This window comes from Asterias rubens, chromosome 12 (assembly GCF_902459465.1).
Source record: "Asterias rubens chromosome 12, eAstRub1.3, whole genome shotgun sequence".
Classification (NCBI taxonomy): Eukaryota; Metazoa; Echinodermata; class Asteroidea; order Forcipulatida; family Asteriidae; genus Asterias; species Asterias rubens.
In genome coordinates, this window is record NC_047073.1 from 12,855,511 (window position 1) to 12,872,891 (window position 17,381).

Consider the following 17,381-nt stretch of genomic DNA (forward strand, 5'->3'; position numbering starts at 1 on the left):
GATCAGTATGGGTAAAACCAAATTTAATATTCTTTATCCCCGATGCAAATTTCCATTCATTACATCTTCTCTTGTTTTCCAACTGAAGCAGATGCTGCACGGCCAACCTCCACTTAACTTTTAAAGGAATCTTGAAATCCGCCTTTGAGATGAGATACCTTGACTTATCAAATTATGAAATTAACATCGCAAGGGAAGAACAGCACTGACTGTGAATATGATTTCACAAGGTAGATATTTACTGTACAAACCTACGGGAATTTCAAATATCCAATACCGAAAAAGCAGCATTGATATTCGCTGTACAAACCTATGGGAATATTCAATAGCCAATATCGATGTACAAGGTGGACATTCACTACACACAGCTATTACATGTATATGGGAATGTCGGATATCCAATACCGAAAAAGCAACACTGATATTCGCTGTAAAAACCTATGGGAATGTCCAATATCCAATATCGATGTACAAGGTAGACATTCAATGTACAAACCTATGGGAATGTCCAATATCCAATATCGATGTACAAGGTGGACATTCACTGCACAAAGCGTTGTGAATGTCCAATATCCAATACCGAAAAAACACCATTTGATATTCGCTGTACAAACATAATTATGGAAATGTCCAATATCCAAACTCGAAAAAGCAGTATTAATATTTTCCGTATAAACATAAAGGGAATGTCCAATACTCAATAAGCAACATTGGTATTCGCTGTACACAAACATGTGAATGTGCAATGTCCAATATCGAACTAACTCCATTAGCTTATGATGTAGGGCATGCATACACAGGCACCATATGCCCCAATGACTGTTTCAGCCAGTTTCATGCAATCAGCGGGTTTCTCTCCATAATGTTACACATCAATCAAGACAGGAAGCGCCATTTCTCAAGACCTTCGCCATAAATACACTCAGACATTGACTTTTAACGATGATTCAGATGATGGCTTGTCATTTAGGATACGACGTGTAGATGACGTGCGTGATGACATTAACAAACGTGTAGATGATGTTTTTAAGGTCGCGCCGTAACAATACTGATGGACATAATTTATATATTTTAATGCTTAAGGTGATTCGCTTCACCAGAATGAGAGTCTAAATAATATATCAATATATTATCATTTGTGACTGTTTGTTTTGCGCTCAGCAGAAATCTGTTGATAAGCTAAAATGTCTTTCAGGACAAGTCGCTTGCTAAGTGAAAATAATCATCTCAATTGTTTTGCAAATGATTCAAATTCATGCCTGGTCTGATATCTTCACGTGGGCAACGAATGCGATTGTCTCCATCCCTGGTCATTGCCTCGGTGCCATTGAAATGCTCCGGTATAAAAGAAGAATTCCCACAGGGTGCCCTTTAAGGAGAAAATGCCTTGGTGCCCATATCATTTCAAAGACGAAGCACACATGCAGTCTGCACATGCCTGCGGAAATGCAGTGTAATACTTCTTCGAAATGCATTACACGACTCACCAAAAGACATCCAAACTCGCTTCATTGGAATCCCGGTCAGAGTCAGAGCTGGTTTAAACATTGAAACATCCACAATATACACACAACTAAAACACATAACCGTTTGAATTTTTTCAAAATAAATCAGAAAAAAAATAATCAAACCCAAATCTCTCAATTATGAATCCGCCGCGCTGGAAGCGGCAGTGTTGTTATAGCATGCAAAAGAAACATTGCCATGTTTGTTTTACGCAGTCTTCAGCGCACCATCTTCAGAAAGAGTTACAAACATCTCCAGACAATCGATGGGACGTCTTCGAGAGCATCCGGCCGACGAACTGCCCCCCCCCAACCGAGTCCCCCTCTTCGTTCGCACAATAGTCATCTCCTTTCGTCGTGTCGGTGAATCGGGCAAAATTTAAAAAAATCTCTTTTCTTAAAAGTACTGTGGACAGTATTGGTATCATAAAAAACTTGCTTGGTAAAAATGAGCAACGGAGAGCTGTTGGTATATAAAACATTGTCGGAACCGGTATTATTTTTTTTGATGGAGAGAGGTAATTTCTCACTTAAATAGTAAAAGACTTCATCTGACCTGAAGCATTCTATTAATATGCATCTAAAAGCACACACATAAGTGTAACAAGGGTGTTTTTTCCTTTCACTGTTCTTTTGCAAATTCGGGGACCAATCCGAGTCAAAATTCACAGATTTTTTAATTGATGCATAGTCGAGATACACGGACTGTGGATGCGGGTCTATTTGACAATATTACCGAACGTGTCCAGAGACAAAACCGGCTCTTCTCAGCGCCACCACTCACACAAAAGAGATTTACACATGGTTGTATACATGCACATTTACTATGTATAGGTTCTTCTACTGTAACCAGTGCCTTTAAGAATCGACCGACAGACTCACTCCTAAATTTGCGTCGCCTTTGGGCATGTACTCCTTTCGTCTTATGCCGCTTTCCCTTTTAGGCTGGCTGAAGAACTCCCAAGTTTATCTCTCCAATCTATTTTGCCCGTTGAGACTTTTCAAAGCGTGGACGTACAGCAGGGATTTCGAAAATGTTCACATCCATTTTTTTATTATATATATACAAAATATGTTGACTGGCCTAGATCTGCGGTGATTGAGACAACCAACGGGGAAAACATGTTGATGGAATGAACTGCTTTTTAGCAGGGGTTGAGAGCTGCCCGCCGGGTCTAGCTCGCTGATGGGAAAGCTCGGCAGAGACGCGTGGGTTTATGGCTTGCCGTGAAAGGGGGATATGACCGCATTTGAGTCACTCTCCAGTGTGTTACTGACAGGTGCGTATATGGAAGAGGAAAAAACAGGGATACCTCTAAATTTATAAGTATCTATGAGCAATTGAGTACAAAATACCCTTTGATCGCTAAAATGACGTGTGCAACAAAGCTTTGGTCTGCCCACTCATCTGACTAATGGCTTTACACGCCCACAACTCAACATTTTGGCAAATACGTACAAATTGAGACTTTGGAATGCTAAGTGGCAGCGCACCTACCAGGTAAAATAACATTGTTTACATAGTTTATGAACACTGATATAGAGATCAGTGGTTCCGAACAAACGGAAATTAACGAGGACAGTTGATTTTATCAAGCAAGTCTGCTGTCACCAAGCGTCCACATTGAGATTTTTCATAACAACAGTCTCAAACGAACTGCCGGTTACCCTAATACAATTCGCTGCAATTCACTTAACCAATACCTGTATGAGAACACAAAGTGAGCCAGGAGTGTGTGTTGACTGTCATCGTTATTTGATCTTGTATAAATTCAATTCTACCTCCGTGTGTATGCCACTGAATAAAACCAGCCCACAAATTGAATATAACTGATACTTGTGCAATAATTGGCATATATTCAAAGAGCCAACTGAATGTAGGTCTCTAAATATAACGTTCAAGACCTGTCGGTTGTTGAAGACATCCTTCGCGTGAAGCCCAGATTCTATTATGCCTTAATTCGATTTTCGTGGCCACTTTTGCAATGCATGCACATGGAGTGATTTTACTCAACTCTATGCGTACATCGAACCCCCACCACCCTAGCGACCAATTATTCTCCTGAAGACGATCAGAGCATCCCGATCAAAACGTAGATAATTTAAAAAGACGATTCTTTTTAGAATCACAAGTCATCACGGTATACCCAAAACATTGTTTTACCTGTTTTTTTTAACCATGGATGTAAAATTCTAGTTTTCCCTCCATGGTTGACATACGTTGAGCCAAGAAAGAGGAAAACCATAGAACCATCAAGTAGCCTTGACTCGAGTCGTTTCAATTTCAGTGTTTCATGATTGGGCACTCTATAGACACAGCCTCGACTCAAGTCGTTTCAATCTCAGTATTTGATGATTGAGTGTACGCAGTACTTGAGTTCTTTCCTGGTCATGTTGAAGAGCCTTGGGGTAAAACTAACATTAACGAAATCTCTGTATCAGTATCATAATCCCATGACGTCTGAAAGCTTCTTTTACATTATGAGTTGAAGTTTCACATTCAGAAATAAACCACGCCCAAAGGTAAAAGTGAAGGAGACTGGATGTATCGGATATACAATGTTGACCTTTAACCCAGTGGAAAGACGGTTGCTTATATCAAGTATGGGTCATGTAACCATGATAGGTAGACTTCCAAACCATGGATGTGACATCCATGGTGTAGACCTCCATGGTGTTACAAATAAGGGGTACACACAGACAGCACAACACAATGAATACATTTCTCAGTTGCCATCTCACTTTCCCCCTCTCGCACTGAAAGCACCCCTCGATGGGGATGCATAATCCATCGCTAAGCCCGTGATCAAGCTAGCTCATCACTAGACTAGGATTATGGCTAGTCAACAATACTGATACTTAACATCCCTGCCTTGGGGATCGTCAACCCCCCCCCCCAACCCCTCCCGTCCATTCAGGCACAAATACAGTCGAAAGGATTACAATCCCTTTATTGTCCCAAGAGGCGATTGCCTCCATGCCCTTGAAATGCTCATGTGGAAATAAACAATTTCCTCGCTGGGTACCGAGGAGAAAATGCCTTGGTGCCCTTGCAAAAACGAAACATACATGCCTGCTGCATGTACTGTCTCTTTTAGCTAGAAGCTTTCCACAGCAGATTTGTTTTGCATTAAAAGCAGGGATATCATATAACCAAGCCTGCATGGATTGTATAACCATGGAGGTAGAATGGTATAACATAATAATAACAGAGGAGTACAGTGGTAAATCTCGCAGGTATTATTGCCGCTCAAACCAGGGATAATACAATGCATATCAGCGAACGATTTCCCTTGTACGGCAGAGCACAGCATTATACAAATTGTGCCAGTTACTACTCATGATCACGATTCGCTACTCATTATTGGCATTCAGTGTGCGCAAAATAAGTTCACTCTAATTTGTTTTGCTATGCAACATTGCTGGACGAAATCCTTTATGGCTATGTGGAAATTATCAATAACATATGATAGGCATGATGCCGCCTAACACCCCACAGTTAGTTGTCGTGGGATATACCGAGGTAGACAACCGATATATACATCTGAGTCCTGCCTATGAGTCTGCCTATGACGGCATGACTTGCTCTAAAGTCACGCTCATGACATCTCCCCTGTGTTTTCGTGTTCGCAATAACAATATTTTAATGCTGATTTGTAATATAATCCACCAGACTAATATAGTCTTCGGTCAATGCGTGTCATGCATCCCATTCCACGGCACGCAAGAGACAAGCGGAAAGAGTGTATAATTATAATACAATGGTACACCAGCAGATAACGGGGATCAACGAGCGCCTTGAGCAAAGGCTGCACAATGTTAACATCAAACCCAAACATATAATATAGGCATCGGTTAAAAGATTGGTTCCTGGAAAAGTAGTAGCTCCCATCAACACAGTCTATCCATCAAAATCTGAGGTCACGTTTTAAGGGATATCACCCCCCCCCCCCCTTTAATACAAAGGTTGGTTTTCTATCGGGGATTTTGAGCACGTTCATGGTTAATATTTAATGCTGCAACCGAATTCGGCAATGGTGATTTGACAGAGCTTCAATTCTCGCCACGGTCTCGAGCATTCGCGCGGGAGTACGAGAATCCTGCCCAGAAATCGGAATTTGTTGTATCAACTTATCACAATTAATTCGAACTCTCTAGCATGTTCTGATCAACAGTCCATTCAGTATCTCGAATCACCCATGGGAGACCGGACCACGAGGTACAGTGATGTAAATTACAATCTACCGTCCCCCGAAGATATCAAAACTTAGCGTGCACGGTATGGCTCCCCTGCAATGACCGCCATCTTTGATGCCTTTACGGAGCACTTTTCAATTGTTTCACATCAAAGATAGTGGTCAGTGACGTCATGGTCAATACCCTTGCATATGACGTCACAGGCCCAAACAATATTGAGATCAATGCCCAAACAGCACCCAACAAGAGCCAGGGGTCGACTTAAAGACTTTTCATTGGCTCACAACCTTACGAGATAGTGATTATCTGGTTTAAATAATTAAATATCGGCTTGTTAGACAAATTAACGACAAATCCTAAAGAACTGGTTGTGGTTGCCTCCTGTTAATGAAGAAAAAACCACGTGAATGTCATGTTAACAGAGATACACATCTAAAGAATGGATAACGAGAATTGTGTCGTTCCTAACATGAAATAACCTCTTCCAAGAAAATCTGATTGCGAATGGACACTAAGGAGCCGCCCAAACCATCCTTGATTTTTCAATATAAGTGTATTTCCAAGAAAAGTCTTATCGTTATACGAAACCTTCAACGCCCGCACTCGGGTTTTCTGAACTGGTTCACATCTTTAATTCGTTCGTGTGCAAAACAAATGATCACGGGGGAACTGGACATGGAACTTGGCATCAGGCCACACCTCTTCACAGACTCGGAAGAAAATACAAAACACCAAACGTATAGCCAATGCTAAATGAAGGTTAGCCGTAGTAAGTTGGTGCTACATTTAGGTTTTGGGCTACTTTGAGTGCCCTTTACAAACACAATCAAACGCTGTTTGATCCCCATTTGCATAACTCACTCACGACTCTACCACGTGACCAGAGGCAGCCCATGGACACTGGAAGTACTTGAGTGTTCGGTGAAGAGCTCTCAAACAAGCGCTTCTATCTTTGATATATTTGGGAGGGAATGAGGCAGTTTGAACATTCTCGAGGGTCCTTTACCACCTCGTCGTTTTCTTGCCCCTTGAAGGAAAGGGGTTGGTTGTGTGTGGTGAGCGGGAAATGGGTCTCAACACTTGAGGTGTATACCCAACGGGGGGAAGGAGGTGGCAAGACTAGGCCCTTAACCTGGCTATGTCGATCAACGAGGGGTGTGAGACCTAATTATTTGCGACTGGATTGGAGGAGAGGAGAAAAAAGTTTCTTATCTTTGTTACGACTATGAGACGCTGCCATTATTAGATATAAATATAGGAAAGGATAGTTAAAGACAGTGGACACTATTGGTGATTGTCAAAGACCAGTCATCCCACTTGCTGTATCTCAACATATGCATAAAATAACAAACCTGTGAACATTTGAATTCAATCGGTCATCGAAGTTGCGAGACAATAATAAAAGAAAAAACACCCTTGTCACACGAAGTTGTGTGCTTTCAGATGCTTTATTTCGAGACCTCAAACTCTAAATCTGAGGTCTCGAAATCAAATTCGTGGAAAATCACTTCTTTCTCGAAAACTATGGCACTATAGAGGGAGCCGTTTCTCACAATGTTTTGGACTATCAACCTCTCCCCATTACTCGTTACCAAGTAAGGTTTCATGCTAATAATTATTTTGAGTAGTTACCAGTAGTGTCAACTGCCTTTAAACGAAGTTGCCTTCCAAATGTAAGCTATTGTTATCAACATTGGTTCCCTTTGGAGAAGGGTGCAGTCATGGCCCTTAACCACAAAGAACGACAAATGGAGTCATCTAATGATCAGCACAGTATAACAACATATCGAATGAAAAAAATCTCCCTGATGTTTGTGTGTTCAGTTATCACCGAAGTCGTTTTTTTTTTTCCAAAGAGGCACTCCATTTAAACAACATCACCTTGCTCATATAACGTTCCCGTGCAGCTCCATACGGTGCCGCAATCTTTCGCGTCAAGTTTCGGCTTTTCGTCATTAACTCCACTGGGGTCTAAACAAGATCAGCAAAGCTCAACTGTTTATGCCGGGTGTAAAATACTACTGCTCGTACATGTATACCCGACAATGGTGTGTGAAAGCGCTGGACACTTTTGGTAGTTGTCAAAGACCAGTGTGCTCACTTGATACATCACAATTTAAAGCCATTGAAAACTTTCTGAACAGAACAAAACTAAAAGTTCACAGATTTACAAATTACAGGGTTTACAGAAGGTATAATGGTGAAAGACTTCCCTTGAAATATTATTCCATGAAATGCTTTACTTTTTGTAACAATTAAAACAATTATCAATTCTCGATGTCGAGAATAACGGATTTATTTTAAACACCATGTCATGACACGGCGAAACGTGCGGAAACAAGGGTGGGTTTTCCCGTTATTTTCTCCCGACTCCGGTGACCGATTGTTGTGATACACGAAGTGTGGGCCTTTAGACAATAATATTTACCGATGTTGTGTGGTTGCTTTAACAAACTTGATTGCTCATCGACGTTTTAAGAGAATAATGAAAGAAGAAGAAAAAACACCTTTGTTGCACAGTGTTTTCTTTCAGATACATACATACAGAATTCAGGCCCGAAGTATTTTAATATTTGAGTGAAACATTACCTTGTTCTCAAAAACTATACATTAATTTCGAGGGAGCCGTTTTCATAATATTTTATACTACCAGCAGTTCTAAATTTCTTGTTGCCAACTAAGTGTTTATGCTAACAACTATTTTGAGTAATTACCTATAGTGTCCAGTGCCCCTAGGGAGTATACACATTTGGTAATTATTCACCAGCTAATGACCTTAAACACTTGTTTGTTAAAAAGCAAAGGAGAGCTGTTGAAACTATCAAACAGTGTTAGAAACGACTCACCCTGAAGTAATGATGTTTGAGGAAAGGAGGTGATTTTTCACCAAAGTATTTGAATCTGAGAAAGCCTTCAGGCGTGAATCCTTTCCCAGACGTCTAAAAAAACACAATTCTATGCAACAAGGATAGCTTTTATTTTCATGTTTTCCTTGCAACCTCGACGACTGTCACGGCACAGCCCAAATTTCCACAGGTTTGTTATTCTAAGCGTATCTTGGGATACACAACACTCTGTGGTCTGGTGGTCTTTTGACAATCACCAACGGTACTTTGCCACTAAGTTTTAACTTTAAGATGGAGTGTCTAATTGGTCTTCAGATGAATTAAATCCCGATGGAGGAGACAAGAGAGTCGGGGGACCAGACCTCATTATATTCTATAAACGAGAGGCGAGATCTAATTAACGTTGAGACAAGTGGGATTATAGAGTTTGTACTGGCGATGTTTCCCTAAAAGTTCGAGCTGAACAAAATCACCACAGATAAGGGAAACCGGTATATTGCACGACATTACACTAGTCAGCGTTTCATATAAATCAAGTAAAACAAAAAAGCGGTTTTCTCGAAGGCCTTCTGCAAAACGTTTAAATTCAGACCATTTTGACGCGGGGGAAATTTACATAAGGGCCGTTTGTAAATCGATCCTTCGATGCAATGAAGGTTCGAAGTCGTCACCGTTACGGTTGTCTTCTTCCGTCAAGTAATTTGATTGTAATGCAGATTTCTATAAAGTTGGGAAGACACCGATTTAGATTTAGCAATCTTAAAGGGTTGTGGTCCGGATTTCAGCGATGATTATTTTAAAGTTTTGTGATGTTTATGGTTGTTATTGATATATCAGTATTATATCGAAACTACTTTAAATGCTCCTTTAGGGCGATTTGTTAACTGCTCAGCTGCAAGGTGCATTTTCTTTTGTACTATCGCGCTAAAAGTTTTTCAACATTTATGTAAAAAAAATTCACGAAAAGGTACAATTTGGGCATGTATACCCTCTCACTCTAAAACGCTAAAATAAGGACAAATATCAAGGCCCCACAGCAAGAACAAAATGTGTCCAAAGGACTCAATTTTCATCTCGACCAATAAACACCGGTTATGATAATCATCGATATAATTCACATGGCGCTTTTGCTCAACAAAATTTATAAAATTTATACAAATTATATAAAAAAAAACACCTCAAAAGTCATAGTAACTGAAACGACGATTTATGATTTGATTTCAAAAAAAAAAAAAAAAACGATATGCTGCATTCAATATCTTCTTCTCTAACAAACGGCTAAAACCCATTGTAGTGGTTCGAGCAGTTCGCTCACATAATATTGCGTGATGGATGATGATTCCATTTCCTCCACAACATCTCCATCTAAAAGGTCTTTAATGTATTAATTACTTATCTCATCAGTCATCGTAAAAAAAAATATAATTAATTGAAAAAGAACTGCACCAACTCAAACCAGAAATATGAAAAGTACCCTAAAAACAGAGAAAATTGTCTTAAACTTACCCATAGCTTAATGTGGCAGCAACCCAATCTCATCTTTGATACAAGAAATCGTCCACAGAAGAGGCAAATCCGATACCCCCCGAGTCTGTTCTGAAGACACACAACGGGGCTGCAACGCCCCAACTCTAATAAGCTGTACGACACGCGTCTGCTTCGCCTTCTCTCCCCGTTGCACCCCAAATGGATGAACCAAAGCTACATCTACTGAAGATAGCACGGTACGGTGGTGATTAAATGGATCACTTAACGCCAGTCACCTGTCCACTCACCTCGCTGTAAAAGAAGACGGGTTAGAGTGGAGAGTCAATTTCACATCCAATTCCTGTAGGCACTGTCCCTCATGATCTTCACTGACAGGTGCGAATTATATTATTAATACAGGTGCCTGATGCAAACTTAAAATTTGTATAGACAATGCTGAATAATCTTATTTTATTGTATTGTTTTTTTTTTCTCGTGTAAATGTCAATCTGTTGTCAATTCTCCAGATGTTCTATTCATTAAGTGTAGCTATATTGAGGAACTACAAAGTACATCCGGTAGGCCTATAGTTTCCATAAAAGATATCCACACAGTTTTGATTGGTTTATACAAATCACTGACGGAGGTTTTGCATCGAGGTGCTTTTTGTTTGCAAGCGTAGTTTAAGAAACTGCGATGGCTTGTTTGTATGCAAACCAGCCTGTGGCCAATATGATGAAGTTATTGTGCATTTTGAAACAAACACGGAACCGTCATTACAGCCGGAAATCGAATTGCGATATTTCACAACAGAATGACAACATGTAAAAATGTCAGTTAGCACCCAAGGGCGATTGCATGATGGTTGGTTTTGTAAAATAGAACTACCGTTTGTGCTTCAGGTACGATAGATTGTGTAAATGCATCATGGTGAATGCCTTTTCATCTAAGCTTCAATGGCACTATTCGGTTTTAGCCTGTTTCTGCAGTTTACCATTGGTGTAGTGTTGTTATTTTATTTATTTATTTTGATTGATTTTCGTGGTGGAGTAAACTTATTGCCACTTAAGTTTTTTTATATTATTAAACACACACATACACAGCATGTGCAACTACATGACAAACACCACCAGGTTAATCAGAACAATTGTGACTATGTTTGTCAGCGATTTTGGAGTTTTGAAACATCAGCATAGAGCGAATACAATGTCTTCGAGTGCGCATATAGTTCCACAATTCCTCTCATTTAAAAACATTCAATATTATATATATATATATATTACATTAATATGTGTATCAATTTATAACACTACATTAAACAATGCTTCTCACGGAAGTTAGTTATAGTCCAAATTAAAATTAATTAATTGTCAAAATAAATTACCAATCAAATGACCTCTTCATACAAAGCATAAACAAAAGCTGTTTATTTTAGAGCACGGGGGGGGGGGGTAACAAAAGCACACAATTATCTTACAAGTGATATTGAGGTAGACAAGGTCTGACGTACATTAATTAAAACCTAGCTTAAAGGCACCTTCGGTAATTAACGAGAACCGGTATTTATTCTCACTTTTTAGTGTATCCCAATATGCATAAATAACAAACCTGTGAACATTTTGACTCAATTGGTCATTAAAATTGCTGCAAGATAATATAAAGAGACAAAACGCCCTTTTTGCACTACTTTGTGTGCTTTCAGATATATAATAAAAGGCTTCAGCTGAAGGTTTTTATTTTTATTTTGGTTATATTTGAGTGCGAAGTAACCCCTTTCTCAAAAACCAAGTTATTTCAGAGAGAAACGGCAGCTCTCCATTACTCGTTCGTTACCAAATAAGTTTGTATGCTAATAACTATTTTTGAGTAATTACCAATAGTGTCCAGCGCCTTTAATGAACAGTTTACCACAATCATCAACAAAAGAAACGAATGATATATAGAAAGACCTATGTGAAACGGCATATCGATTGTCGACTCGATCAATTAGAGTATAACGGAAAGACCTACTCGTATAAATACACAGCGGGCAAGCTTCTCTATTAGCTGTTCAAACAAGTCCTGCTTCACATTAATTTCGCGTTTGCATAGAAGAGCCTGATTTTATGTCGCTGATGTCTTTCCTTGAAGCATACGTTAAAGGCAGTGGACACTATTGGTAATTACTAAAAATAATTATTAGCATAAAACCTTACTTGTTAACGAGTAATGGGAAGAGGTTGGTAGTACAAAACATTGTGAGAAACGGCTCCCTCTGAAGTGGAGTAGTTTTCGAGAAAAAGTAATTTTCCACGAATTTGATTTCGAGACCTCAGGTTTCGAATTTGAGGTCTTGAAATCTAGCATCTGAACGCACACAACTTCGTGTGACAAGGTTGTTTTTTCTTTCATTATTATCTTGCAACTTCGACGAGCAATTGAGCTCAACTTTTCACAGGTTTGTTATTTTATGCGTATGTTGAGATACAGCAAGTGAGAAAACTGGTCTTTGACAAATACCAATATAGTGTTCGGGGTATTTAAGGCTTTGTATAGAAAACAACCGGACGACATATTTTCTTTAGGGCAACTTAACTCTATATGGGTTTGACTTGGGAATGGGACTTGAACCAACCACCCTTATGAATAACGTACCGGCGCTCTACTACAACTTGTCAATCCAGTCCAGCCCTATTTCTTACACCAAGTTTCAGCTTAGCAAGATTTGTTTCTGTGTTAGCGACTTATGTTGCGTACAGGCTTTATGAAATTGAGACAAGAGATGATGGGTGCATAACCCTGCGGTTGAGAGGTCGGTGTGAAGTTTGGGGTTCGACTCCCAGAAGAGTCGAGTCCCTGGGCAAGGACACTTAACTTTAATGGCTTAGTCCTTGGTCTGAGATGGTAAACGGTGCATGCTTTCACGAGTATTGCGGGCGCTTTTAAAGAGTGCATGATGACTTAACCTGGATGTGTGTGGTTCATTTAGCAGGCTTTCTAGCGGACATAATTTATGTACAGACAACAGGTACAGGCAAAGCACTGCATGATACGCACTGCGAACTCTACATTTTATTTTACCCTAAACTAATAATACATTTCAGTTTTCAAAGCGTATAACACAGCCATGACTGGATCCCAAGGCGATGTACATTTAGAAACAGCATCTTAAACAGAGGGAATCAATCATATTAACAAAAATGTCTATAAAAACAACTGGACAGGCCATTAAAACATCTTCAAACTTAGGTAAACAAAATAAGATAAGCAGCAAACTAAAATCATGAAGTAAACAAAACAAAATGATATTGCAACTTTATTATTTGCATCGTAACTTTTTATTTTTACTGGATATACGTATTGCATTGTTCGAGAGTTGTTTTTATACATAATCCCATACAGCTGTGGTTTTATGCTGTTTAAGCAAATAGACTGCTCGTCATAAACCGAATGGTAAGTTGAAATTATAAACTTTATTTGATTATGTGTATGATGGAATATGAGCACCTCGTATCCATGTAACCTCACCTGCAACTATGATACCTTACCCAGTACACATAACTATGAATGAATCGATTCTTCATGATGCTCAATCCGTATCAAGGTTCAGCGCAGCAAAGTACAGCTTTGGATTACATCCCAAAAACAACGCCTTCTGAGAGGGCTTTTCCCAACAGCAACGTTGTCCCGCATCTAGCCAGCTGGTCGCCGCAGCTCGCCCGAGCATCACAAACAAGACACAAGCCCGCCAGCTTAATGGCCGTCGACAGTTTCTTATAACACTGTCAAATTAACTGGATGGCATGCATCCATTCATCAATAAAAGCTTAACTGGTCCGACGAGCGTGCTTTGTCCCTATGGCAAAGAACATTATTACCATCAACAAGTTCACGGTTGCTTTGCTTTCAGCCATGTCGTGTTTTGAATGATAATTAATTACCTACTGACAATTGATGTGTGGGTACTTCAGGTACTTAACAAGCTTACAATGATGAATAACGTAATTGTGACTCCTATATTAAGGTACGCAGCCATTCAGTGGCATTGTTAACATCCACTGTGATTTTGGATGATCACAGAGGATATCCACCCAGCCTGTATTTTTGTGAATGCATACCAAGGTGGTTTTGATCAACTATGCTGGCCTGCAATTTCATCACTCAGTGAATGTATACATATTATTATTAATACATAGAACACAGTCAACCCTCCTACTGTGTGACCATTGAATATCACCCAATGCGGCTTTGAATGAACAATCGAAGAATGTCAGTAATATGTCATCATAATGTGGTACATCACACAGCAAACTGTACACGTTCACAGTTTACTTCTGTGCACATAACAATGGCGATCACTATATAAAACACATACTACTGAAATAAATCAAACGGTTACTTAAAGGCGGTGGACACTATTGGTGATTACTCAAAATAATTATTAGCTTAACACTTTACTTGGTAACGAATAATGGGGAGAGGTTGATAGTGTAAAACATGGTGAGAAACGGCTTCCTCTGAAGTAACGTAGTTTTCGAGAAAGAATTAATTTTCCACGAATTTGATTTCGAGACCTCATAATTAGATTTTGAGGTCCCGAAATCAAGCGTCTGAAAGCACACAACTTCGTTACTGTGAAAATTGTGTTTTATCTTCAATTACAATTTCACAACTTTGATGACCAACTGAGCTCAAATTGTCACAGGTTTGTTATTTAAAACATATGTTGAGACACACCCAGTGAGAAGACTACTCTTTGACGATTACCATTAGTGTCCAGTGTCTTTAACTCACCTGCCATATGTATACCACGAGTAGAATCTTGAATACCGAGGTCCGATCGGAAATAATTTTATTAACTGAAAAACTGATAAACTGAAATGTGTTCCAGTGAACAACAAGAGCATACTCATTCTGAGAAGTATTTCTCATCAGTTTGGTCAATGCGCATGTCCGTAAAATCCCAGTAGATATTGCCGGGATTTTTACAAGTGCAATTTGGAGAGACGCCCTATTTTAACAAAGACCTGAAGTTTGAAAAAAATTCGTTTGAGCAATGCCTATACTGTTAAGTCTGTGTATACATGTAGTTTTGGACCCTGAACATTATATACACAATTGTGTGTTATTACAAATAATATGACAAAATAATAGCACATGAAGTGGACGTGCTTGATATTTTCCGTGTACTCGACGCTGTGCCTATACACGTACATTGTACCAACTGTTTCGTTGTGCAAACCTAACCCACATACATCAACGATCATGCACAAGCAGGCTGAAACCGATATGGAACAAAATAATAATTGTCACTAAAAACCACCAAGTCCTTCATTCTGCATTTTGTGTGTGTTAATACTCATTGAACTACACCAACATTAAATAGGCACAATAAACAATTACAAACAAACGACTGACGATTTTCACCAAGGCAGCTGTACATTAATATTGAACTATTTCTTAAGTTTCGTTTTCTGTTTGTTTTCACACAAGAAAATTTCGCAACATTATAATTGTCATTAAACAAATACAATAGTTTTAAAACATAAATGTACACACAGCCGCGGGAATTCCCCACTAAAAAACATATTTTCTTGAAGGAACACGTTACCTAGGATCGGACGAGTTGGACTCTAGAACCGTTTGTTATAAAAATGCATATACGATATACTTTGCGAACTACCACGGTCGGCCAATTATGGGAGTCCAAAATTTGACTCCCATAAATGGCCGAGTGTGTTAGTCGACGAGGTACTGGTAAAGGGAAAACCGTGCAATTTCGAGGCATGTTTGTGTGGATCATTGTATTCTAATTTTAAAATATCTTTCTAGCCACATGCATTTTATAACAAACGGTTATACAAACGCTTTTCAAAGACCAACTCGACCGATCCAAGGCAACATACTCCTTCAAGGCACTGGACATGTTTACATAACTCAAAATAATTGTTGGCATACAAACTTGCTTGGTAACGAGCAATGACGAGCTGTTGATATTTAAAACATTGTGGGTAACGGCTCCCTCTGAAGTAAATGCAGGTTTTGAGAAAGAGGTAACTTGCTTATTCAAATAATAAAATACTTCAGCTAAGCATTTTATTTTAAATCTGAAGGCACACAGAGTAATGCAAAAAGGTTTTTTTTTTTTTATTCTCTTGCAAATTCGATGACCAATCGAGCCCAAATTTTAAAAATTGCATACATAATGTTGTAATAAACCAATGAAACTACTGGTCTTTGACAATTACCAAAAGTATCCATTGCTTTAAATGCAATTCGCGAGAAGAAAAAAAACTCTCAGAGAAAAGTTGCTCCCTAAGGAACATGTGTACCTACTGTCGCATCATTTTTAATGTATTCTTTTTTTCGTGTGTGTACCGACAATTTAAAATCCACACAAAAGATTTCTCAAACGTCAAACTTTCCCTGGGTAGTTTTCCCCCGCTGGAATCATAAATTTATTTCAACAAAACCATCTGCCAGCTCTCTCTGATTTCCCCCGGCGTGGGGTTCGGGAACTGCCTCCCATTTTCTCCGTCCTATGTATCTTCGTCACAAAAAAAACCATATAATTTAAAAAAGAATGTATGTTGTTAATGCAGAGCCACGGATGCAGGAAGCTACTACTTTCTGCGCAGTACGCCCCTTCCATAAATTTGGAATGAGCAAAACAAGACATCGAGTGGAAGGCAGTTCGTTAAAGGGACGAACCTTTGTTTTAGAACGAATAGTGTTTCAACTATCCGTTATACGAGTAAAGCATTGCTGTAGTGTATTGCGAGTTAAGTTCGCTTTATAACGAGTAAAAGATCACTTTGTAACGAGTGAAAGGTTGGTTTATAACAAGCAAAAGGTAGCTTTGTAAACGAGTAAAAGATCACTTTATAACGAGTAAAAGATCACTTTGTAACGATGAAGGATCGCCTTATAACGAGTAAAAGGTTGATTTGTAACGAGTAAAAGGTAGCTTTGTAAACGAGTAAAGGATCACTTTAATGAGTAAAAGGTTGGTTTATATACGAGAAAATGTTGTTTTATTACTAAAATGGTGTGCGTTCTGGTCAAGTTTGATCGCAAGCTAGACTAGCATGCACCTCATTCATCAGTTTGCGTTTGCGCAATTGGTTAGTTGCGAAAAGGTCTTATGAACTACACACAGTCTTACAAACGGAGTTTCTTTTTTGCAGCGCTACGGCTACCTTAATCATTACCAGGGCCACGCAATAGATGTTATCCTGTACTTGCCATCAGTGCGAGGAAATATGCAAGATGTTATCAACAACATTCCCTTGGCATTGATAATCAATTGGAAAACTTAACTCTTGCGTGACGCCAGAGTGGCTGTACTTTTTGGGGTATAGTGGATGAGGCTAACCATTACCTCTAG

The 17,381-nt window shown here is 39.2% G+C and overlaps 1 protein-coding gene across 5 annotated transcripts in view; it reads right to left on the bottom strand.

Moving 5' to 3' along the window:
- LOC117297410 (beta-galactoside alpha-2,6-sialyltransferase 2-like) overlaps positions 1-17,381 on the bottom strand; it is a 60,870-nt gene that overhangs the window by 23,444 nt on the left and 20,045 nt on the right. For 2 of the 5 annotated variants that reach the window (XM_033780431.1, XM_033780435.1), the window contains exon 2: positions 10,055-10,327. In XM_033780431.1, coding sequence (XP_033636322.1) covers positions 10,055-10,087 — 33 coding nt within the window. In that variant the 5' untranslated portion in view covers positions 10,088-10,327. Of the gene's footprint in view, positions 1-10,054; positions 10,328-13,522; positions 13,667-14,788; positions 14,854-17,381 lie in introns of those variants that run through there. The other 3 variants (XM_033780434.1, XM_033780433.1, XM_033780432.1) reach the window with 3 other exon arrangements.